This window comes from Lineus longissimus, chromosome 8 (assembly GCF_910592395.1).
Source record: "Lineus longissimus chromosome 8, tnLinLong1.2, whole genome shotgun sequence".
Taxonomy (NCBI): domain Eukaryota; kingdom Metazoa; phylum Nemertea; class Pilidiophora; order Heteronemertea; family Lineidae; genus Lineus; species Lineus longissimus.
In genome coordinates, this window is record NC_088315.1 from 1,283,001 (window position 1) to 1,292,562 (window position 9,562).

Here is a 9,562-nt window from a genome sequence, read left to right on the forward strand (position 1 = left end):
CTCCGGTGTGTTGGGGGATTACATGGACTTGCTCTGTCTTCCACTGCCAATAAAACCGAAATCTCTTTAGTTTTATCAGCGGGACACTATAGCTAATTTTTAGAGGACGGTGCGTAGGAAGTAAAATCAGAAACATTTGCAAGTTGATGGTTTGACCAACACTCGATTAGAAACCGAAGAGAAATGGTTGCTTATCAAGTAGAAATAGTGATGGCATGGCCTGTCAGGAGGTATATGATAAAAGATAAGATACTTAGGAATAAATCTACCGGTCAAGAAAGTGCAATCATGACTGTTAGAAGAGAAAAATCCAGGAATCAGTGGGGCGACTTTGATCTGTCACCCAAGGTTTAGCTAGCGTAAGGTGTCGATTTACTCGGCAGATGATTCAGACGGGAATCTCTTTTGTTGGTCAAACATGACCAGAGAAACAGAATGGGAAGACCCAGATCAAGGTGCCCCGTGTTGCTCCAAGGCCGATGGTGATCACTGACTGACTTCAGAAGAAAATCAAAGTGATTATCCACCAAAGTACGGTACAAAGAGAACAAAATATACTCACTGTTTTTCGCTGAGGAGACCATCTTGGTGGACCCCTCCTGGACGATAGTCATCCCATCCTGCACCCGGAAATGCCTGTTGTAGAGGGTACCCTTCCTTAGTTTCAGCAGGGCTCCACCCGCCGAGAGAGCCTCAATGCATTTGTTGACTGCAAGTATAAAGTAAGGTGAAGTGAGAATGAAAGGAATGGTAAATGAACTTTACCTAACGCTCATTTTGGTCTCAAGCGGAAACTGAAATGGATGTTTTCTGTGTTTCATACATGTATCATTAGTAAAGTAGTCGAAGTAATTTTGTCGGATTCGAGTTTAAAAAAACCTTGGAATCTTGGGAAATAGAAATACATGTAGAACCAATGGACGTCATCGATTAACGCTCCAATTGGCAGTGGTGTCCCTGAAATCTAAAAAAGCCTGGGCAATGAATACATATTTTAATCGTTTAATGATGGATGGACGGACGACTTACAAACCTACCGTCTATTATTTCTAAGACCGACTTAATCACCATCAAGTCCTGCATCCCGCCTAATCTAATCGGAAGCAGTGGTTCTAATAGTGATGCTGAATCAAACAAATATCCGAAAGAAATTTGAGTTGCGAAATCATAACCGGATCCTTCTAGTTTTTGAGCTTTTGAACTTTCGATGGAGTACGTATTTTTCGCTATTCATACCCCGTAGAATTCCTCACGATTTGATTATACAGGCCATACTCCAACACATGTCGCTTTAAATATCACATGCATATTCCCTATTATAAATTCAGCTTTATATTCAAGTATCCTCGATATTTCCTAGGCTTTCCCCATGTGGAGGTACGCCTACGATGCCACCTTTGCACTGATTAATCAATTGGAGGGTGAATGGAACATTGCTGATGAGTTCGTGCCGGAATGTGGCGATATTTGCTCTTGATGTTTCCCCAGGTCGAAAATCCTGATCTGAAATCTTAGCATAAGATTCTTAGTTAACAAATGATGTTGACGTGGCAATTTGGTGTCCACTGCGCCTGCATGACCGCAACTGAATGAAGAGATCATTCAGGGACTGTCTGACAGCTGTGATTGTTGACCCGACGTCATGATATCACGATGACGTCATGGCATCCTTGTGACGTCATCAGTGACATCGTAGCCTAAGCCTACATGCTCTGTTGCTCATGGCAACAAGAGAGGACCAAAATGAAGGATTCTTAGTTAAGATCTTATTCAGTTTCGTGAACATGCGAACAGCCAGGCGATGGCGATATGAACCTTGTGTGAAATAGAGCGACATTTTTATTTCACACAAGCGTCAGATCGCCATGTTGTTGAATTCGTTACGAATCTTATATGAAACCTGTCGAGATATTTGACCTGGGCTATAGGTGTGCATTAGTAGGCCTATAGTAGAGGCATTTGATATATATCGAGCAAGATTCCAGTGACAGGTAATCTAAGGTATCGTTTCGCCATGAGAGAAAAATCCGACATTGTAACTCACCGTGGATTGCCTCCCGAACCACATCATGAAGTGACGCGAAGTCCGTGGGCATCTTCTGGTTCTGCAGGTCATGAATAACACAGTATAAAGTTTCTTCTAATACTAACGTAGACCCATTGCAATAATCGCCCGTACCCACTGTATAGCAACTTTTGGTTATGATATTAATCCAAATTTATTCTAGGCTAGTTATTGCAAAGCCATGACACGTATAAAGTAAAGCACACACGGATTACTCTTATATGTATTTTTCACACCTCATGTACATGTCTTTGGGTCATTCTGCGCTGTCATCTTTTTTCCTTCATTTGTAATGTTTGTTTCTTATACAAATATCATATTCATTCGAGAGTTCAGCCTAAGTGAAGAAGCGCGGTCACAGCTGACCTAGATTGGCCAAGGAATTCCCAAAGGAAGTGGTGTTTCAACAATCAGACGAAAATAGGTACGAGCAAAGCACCAAATCTCCGCTGTTAAGAGGACTTAATTTGAATTATGATACTCGATCGTCGATACCATACTTATAATTAATATATGCCTGACTTAATACATGCCTAACGATCTTGATTGCAGTTTAAGAAGTTTAAATGACTTGTCCCTGGTATGAGTGCATGCAATGAAGGGGTCATGTAGGTTATAGGGTAAATATGAGCATTATGACCCGGACAGTCATTGAAACCTCTTGAAACCTTAAGCAAAATGTTGAAAATTGGCGAAAGGACCGTGCAGTATTACAAGAAACTTTTACCGTGCATGATGACAGTACACCCGTGCGAGCCCATCCATGCTTCACTGATCTTGGTTCGGTATCTCCCTTCGACAAAGTCTGACCCATCTTCTTGAGTTATACAATGTGAAATGAATGTATAAGTGGGGATTTTACAGACTTTGGCTTGTTTGATCAGATGTGTAATCATATGATAATAGATATGGTATACTTCATAATGTAGGGCAAACTATGATCGTGATGTTATTTCTGGCTGTTTGTTTTCATATGCATATTGTTTGAAACTCTGCACAAACCCCACCCAATGACTATATTACGTAGCAAGCACCAAATAACTAAAAGAGCGAAAATACAAGTATGTTTATATTGCTTACACTGACGTGAACGGTGGGCTGATCTGCCTTGATCTAAAGCTAAACACGATTCATCAGCACAGGCGCCCTTGGATTTCTAGGAAGTCAACAAAAGCTTCACGCGAAATCAATTGATGATCACTGCTGGTTTCCGATAACTGTCGCAAGGATTTCTGATGTATCTCACAATATGTGCTGATGACACAGCAGCTGTCGCTTTCGGACAAAACCATGCGCACATATGAAATAACATAATTGCAATCATCCGCTCCGGTATTGTCTAAAACTTTAAAAAAACTCTAACCTTTCTGGAAACTTTAACCTTTCTAGAAGGTGTATATTATGTCATCATATAGCTTATTCGAACAACCAAACCAAGGCTAGCACACAAAAATAGTCTTGCGGAGATTCATCTTTAAACCAATGGGATGGTTAGGCGCTGCTTCACTTAATAATGTCCAAGAGCCGTCGGGAAATGTGTACAAGATATGGAGGATTTAAGGGCTTGTCGAAACTTATCCAGCGAACATGTTCGACCAAAGATATACATGTACTGAGCATGCAGGTTCACGCCCTTCACAAGTATAATTTCTATAAAGTTTTGACTTTGGATTACGGAGCAGTTATTTGTCAAAGAAACATTCTTGACACACCTGGCCCGCGCAAAGGCTTTTAAATCCGCCATGAATATGCACCAATGTACATGTTGACATATTGATACCATGTCCTGTATTGAGGGTAAAGATGTTATCATTCGAGAAGCCTGGAATCCTACTGATTACATAGGCCTACTAAGTGAGTATGAGTGGTCATACGGAGTGGTCCAGCCCGAGTGTGGTGTGTTGTATTCGTATGGTCGTCCTAACGATTGGAAGTCGTAAATCTCCGCACGCGGCTTCGTGAATTCGCATTCTTCAGGCACTCAAGTAGGATGAACGAGAAGGAACTGGAACGCTTGACCACATCACAAGCATCAATTCTATGTATCTAAGCGATTCTGGTCGATCTCTCTGTCGACATTCATAGAGTCAAAGATAACAAAGCCCAAGAGGCCCAGCTCAAAGATAACAGAGCCATGAGTCTATGAGCTATGTAGTAAAAGAACTCTTTGAGTTTACGTTGGACGTTCCATGCATTGCTTCTTTAGGAATGCACGTGTTTCACAGCATTATAGATGTGTTTACCTGCAAAACCCCGAAACATTATATTGATATACAGCCAGCATCGATTGATTCTGGCCGAGTTACACCGGAACATATACAACATAACGCTGAACGAGCAAGTTGCTCAGAAATGCTGAAGTGCATTAGGCGAACACTACTGAACCCCGGTAGGCGGTACACGGTGAGGAAAACACAAGTCCGCTAATGTCATGTTGATATTTTGCAGATTAATGACATGGCATTAACGTCATGTCCGCCGGACATCAACCAGCGGATATCAACTCGACATCTGAGTGGATGATGATTAGTTGATTAAGGATGAGACTAATGGTAATGGTTAGCATTAGAATAGCATGACAATACCATTAACCTTAACGGTCCGCTACAGCTTAGAATGGAGATGATGAAAACAATTGGTGTTCCAGAACTCCTGTGGAAATAAAACTCGGCCGCCCGACACCAAGTATCGGACATCCGACGGACAACGTCCGTCCGTGTGAATTTGACACCGTTTTTTGTGTCTTCCTCTTTAGGAAACTGTCAAAAATGAATTGGAAAACAGAATAGAAACACTCAGGTAGGACCTTCAGTGATGAAGGAAACACGAAAATGCGCTAACAAATTTCAGAAACAAGTTTCATGCAATGAAGGACAGTAAAGAAATCTTGTCACTTGTCCTAATCTGCTTCTTTGCTTGAAAGAATCAGCTATGAAAAGAGAATAGCATTGTACACACGAAAAGCAATGAAACAGTTGAAGAGTAGGAGCCAGAATGAATTCAGAAGGCTCAATGAAGTATTTCTTTCAGTTAGTATCAGTTAAAAACTCAATGCCTATCAATAAAACGTATATAATATTTACCAGAGGCAGCCTCCAGGCGTTGCCTGTCAGATGCCGATGTCTTCATGTCTGCAGCCATCCCCGAAAAGGGACAAACTCCGAGTCGGCAGAGCTCTCCAGTAGAAACTTTTAAAGGGTTAAAGTAATTCCTTATTCTATGCACATATCAAACCATAACCGCCGACCACAAATCGTCAATGTGGTATTTACTGGCGAGATTATCCAGCCAAACCCTGATGACATAACCTGGCATATATCCGATTGTCCCAGGGCTAACATTCGGTGTGTTCATACGATAGATTTTGCACCAGTGATATTTCACGGCAGTTCACCCTGGTGGATATTGGACAAACTAATAGACTCTCTTCGGCCTATACTTCAGGCATCTTGAAGCTTGAAAGAATAAGGCCACGTAATTTTGATGTGGTCATCATCACTCATGGACCAGATCAGTTAACCATCAGTGGGTAAGAATACGTGTTTATTCGCTATTAAATGCATCGGTCTCAGTCGATGTACCAAGCGAATACAACTGGCCCAGTAAAACAATTTTGTTGATATAAGCTTACTACCACGGAGCCAATCTATTCAGTGCCGTGATTGATACAACATTATGGCACTTCGAATCATCCTTCGAAGCATTTGTAGTATGAAAACTATCAAATGTGCTTACTAAGGGAATGTCAAACTGAGGACAGTCTCCTCCAAGAGCCGATGAATGGAAATCCTTCTGAGACAGCAGACGCCAACCCGTGCAAGCAATCCAATCCAGGGAATGCAAGGATGGGAGCACAGTCACGGGACAAATGTATCCTATTGGCTCTACTCTCTAGGACAGTCTTCTCGGAGACGAAGTTAATGGGTTAAGGTAAAATTAAAAAAGCAATCGGCTACACTTTGTACCAGGAAGAAAGTGCAAAAAGAAAGAAAGTGCAGTAAGTGCAAGAATGATAGTGCAAAAACTACGGCGGATGCACGCTTGAAATGGGTCGTCCTTGTCTTCAACAACAACTAAAAGAAAAGACAGAATCCGGGTCAGAGCAGACGATAGACTGCAGCAGACGATAGACTGCAGGACCAGCACTCAGCAGACGATTGAGGATATTATCACAAAACCAACTTCCATCAGGTAGGCGAAAATTCGCTAAATGATAATATTGTGACAATATCAGGAATTGCTTAATATCTGTAATTATTATTTCTGTGTTTCTCTCTAGCCCTGGTGAACCCAGACACCCAGGATAGTTAACCGTTATGAGTTTCAACACCTTCCTTCTTTATTGCCCCTTTCCATTGTTTTGTAATCTCTATCTTTTAAGCTTTTTGACACCTTTTATGATCTTCCTGATTAGCAGCTGGTTACTAGGCCCCTGCCCTTGGCCCTGTCTGATAATCTTGTATTGACGCTGCTGTGTACTGATTGGTTGTTTCCTTAATTACTGAGTGCTAGTTGGCTCAGAGCCTGATATTTGGGCTAGGCTATTTACCCATTAGGGGTGGGTGTAATTAGGTATAAATAATGATCCTGGCAGATCCAGAAAGCCAGCCTTCACGCTCGCAGTTTTCCTCTCTGTAACACCTCTTTCTTTTATGGAAGGCTCTAACCAGGATTTTTTCCACCTTCAGTGCTTGCGCCATGAAGCTCTTCACATCGTCTTTGGTGGTTCTCTTTGCCGCTGCCGCCGTAGATCTTGGACACGGCAGTATTGTCGCTCAAGTTTTCGGAAGGAGCGCAGGTACTGTATAAACCACCAAATATCTACACGATGAGCACAATGGCCCCTGGCCGTTTCATCTGTATTGCTATGACACCTCGCCAGTTGATTCCCTTTTAAATTTGCAGCTGCTGTTCCAAGGGACTCTATAGAGGTGAATGCCGCAAAACTGGACCATTTCCTCATGACTTCGTTTGGCAATGAAGAGGTTATTGATGAGGAAGGCTTGGTAATGAGTTACAGCTACAACCCTGAGTTCGACGAGAAACCAATGCAGAAGATGCATGACATCATCCTACTCCTAGACAGCAGCGGCAGTATCGGGGCCGATGACTTCCTCAAGGCAATTCAATTTCTAGCGGTGAGTTGAGGCGGGGTATCTCGGCGCCACTACCACTGAATGCCTTGACATTGGGAAGCATGACATGGAATCGGAAAGATATCCTAAGAATGGTATTACGTACCAAGTTTGTCAAATAGCGAAGCCTTGGTTTTTGAACATGTCCTTATGTCACCTAAGAGAGATTCCAAGAGAACAATGGTTTCTGCCAGTTAGGTTGGTGTTCCACCGGTTTCCCTCCGTGTTCCCGATATAGTTCAATACAAATCACTGTCAAAAGGTCAGTTTCATTTGGGACATTTGTTTTGGATTAAACTTAACCAAGTTCCGGTATGCATTCATTTTCCGCAGAACTTCGTGAATCTGATCCCATCGACTATCAGCCCTGCCAACACCAGATTCGCCTGTATTTCATTCTCAGAGGCTGATAAAATCATCACAGAATTCAATTTCCATGATCACTCCAACAGAAGTTCTGTGGTTAAAGCCATCCAACGGATAACCTATCAAGGTGAGTAGGCCGAATACTCCTCTCTGAGAAACTCTGCAAAATCTATAAATGAATTTGTGAAATAAGAGCCTCTGCTTGGTGACATTCCTTCCTACACCTGCAATTTGAAGAACTACTTCACTCGCATTTCGTCATGTCGGATCTTTTTGGTCTCAAATTACGACACACCACGTACAACAGTCGTCACGTCGTGATCTGTTCTTCATATGGTTTCAATTCTCAAATTGTAACATTGTCGTATCTTTTTATGTGTTTCACCAAACAGACGGGGCATCAACGCACACTACCAAGGCACTGCGGAGAGCCCAAGCCCTGTTTGCGAGCAATGGCCGTGATAATGCAAAGAAGTTTGTATTCATGGCCACTGATGGCCGTTCAAACGGCGGTGGAAACCCAGCTGTTCCTGCCAACGAGATGAAGAACACGGACAGAGGTGGTAAGAAAGATATCAACTACAATAATTAGAAAGTATAGATTAATCTCTCTTATTTGAAACCTGCCAAGCAACCCAGGGCGTGGTTTGGCACTTGAAGCTTACGGGGAGCTCGAGGGAAACGGAGCACTCGGGAATTTCGTTAAAAAATATTCCCAGAAAAAACCTTCCGAGTACACAATAGAAAGAGAGGCCTTTTGTTGCAAGCACCGTATGGTACAATCGGAGTGAAAGGTTCCAGAGAGGCCATCTGAAATTCGTGCATTCCGGTGTGCAAGGGATAGTAGTCCTAGGGCTGATAGTCCGTGTAACAGTAGCCCGCATTGCTAAATGTTTTGGTTAGGGTTAGCGGTACAATAGATCATGCTGCTTTATTGGTCAAATACAATGCTACCGGACTATGACTCCAGGGGGACTATATCCGCTGTCACAGGTATAACGGATGGCATCGTCCAAATATTATTCAATCACTGGCCTACTGACTAAATCACCAAGCGTCTCATCTAAACATAGTTGTGCAAAGACCGGTTGAACAAACTACAGGAAGCCGCTTTGAAATTTACACCAGCAAATCACTCTAGTCTCTATGGTGCGGTGTCGGTTGGGGAAGAATGGCTGAAAGCGCGTCAGGAGGAGGTACATCATCACGAGTTTTAGTCACTAAAGATGGCGTTGGTGCGATCTCCTCATGCAGCCCCATAAACCACTAGGCCAATAGTACATGGTATAATGCTCGGTACGTTATTAAAGGCCTTTGCATTCTTGTTCTTTTCAGACGTCCAAATAGATGTGTTTGCAGTCTCGGACAACGTGAATAAACAAGAAATTGATGCCATTGCCTCCTCTCCCCCTTCACAGCATGTGTACGATGTCGAGACTTTCGCAGATGCAACCAATATCACCGAAAATGTCAGAGGGAAAATGGAAGCAAGAGGAATCATGATTCCACACTAAACGCACACGTTTCACATTTTGCATGCTATTTGGAGAACCTCCTTCATGACCTATATACAATGTAACCCAAAGATTAAGTATGCAGTTGATGTACAAAGAAGGCTGTAACAAGGAAATATCGCTAGATGTGGGCTGCAATAGCCATGACAAAAATTCCTAGGGCAACTTTGCTCATCTGAAAGATTTGGACTCTCCTTGAACTTGGTCTGTCTTTGTTCCCGGGTGAAACTGACATTAGGACATTACACAGTGAAAAGCAAGTAGACTCGTCCCTGCTGAATCTCTCCAAGGTAGCAAAATCAACTTCGCAAAGCGATATGATAAAACCGAGAAGGTCGTTTTTCTATTCCATCATTTATCGATTTAATTCGAGTTGTCCGGGATGCTTTCGTTGGAAGCTCCTTTATAAGCCTTATCCGAAAGCTTTCCCATGCCAACGACGACAAAAATATGTCACCTTGCTTACCAATATATAATTGCTA

At 42.5% G+C, this 9,562-nt stretch overlaps 2 protein-coding genes across 6 annotated transcripts in view; one reads left to right on the top strand and one right to left on the bottom strand.

Annotated features, from left to right (window-relative positions):
- The window catches only part of LOC135492200 (1-phosphatidylinositol 4,5-bisphosphate phosphodiesterase delta-1-like), a 23,468-nt gene extending 18,056 nt beyond the window's left edge, over positions 1-5,412 (bottom strand). For 3 of the 5 annotated variants that reach the window (XM_064778487.1, XM_064778486.1, XM_064778490.1), the window contains exons 1-3: positions 2,793-2,879; positions 2,045-2,105; positions 563-709 (exon numbers count right to left, since the gene is read on the bottom strand). In XM_064778487.1, the coding sequence (XP_064634557.1) occupies positions 563-709; positions 2,045-2,105; positions 2,793-2,879 (295 nt within the window). Of the gene's footprint in view, positions 1-562; positions 710-1,037; positions 1,266-2,044; positions 2,106-2,792; positions 2,880-5,148 lie in introns of those variants that run through there. The other 2 variants (XM_064778488.1, XM_064778489.1) reach the window with 2 other exon arrangements.
- A 726-nt stretch (positions 5,413-6,138) lies between these two features.
- LOC135492380 (sushi, von Willebrand factor type A, EGF and pentraxin domain-containing protein 1-like) lies at positions 6,139-9,562 on the top strand. The gene is made up of 6 exons (XM_064778827.1): positions 6,139-6,256; positions 6,754-6,863; positions 6,971-7,203; positions 7,534-7,693; positions 7,959-8,129; positions 8,902-9,562. Exons 2-6 carry the CDS (start codon positions 6,764-6,766, stop codon positions 9,078-9,080), a joined length of 843 nt encoding a protein of 280 aa, XP_064634897.1. The 5' UTR covers positions 6,139-6,256; positions 6,754-6,763; the 3' UTR covers positions 9,081-9,562.

Excerpts from the sequence above, each read along its gene's own strand:
- LOC135492380 (XM_064778827.1), top strand. The coding sequence starts at position 6,764 with ATGAAGCTCTTCACATCGTCTTTGGTGGTTCTCTTTGCCGCTGCCGCC. Across the intron at positions 6,864-6,970 it reads AGTTTTCGGAAGGAGCGCAG|CTGCTGTTCCAAGGGACTCT; the intron begins GTACTGTATAAA and ends TTAAATTTGCAG. Across the intron at positions 8,130-8,901 it reads GAAGAACACGGACAGAGGTG|ACGTCCAAATAGATGTGTTT; the intron begins GTAAGAAAGATA and ends TGTTCTTTTCAG.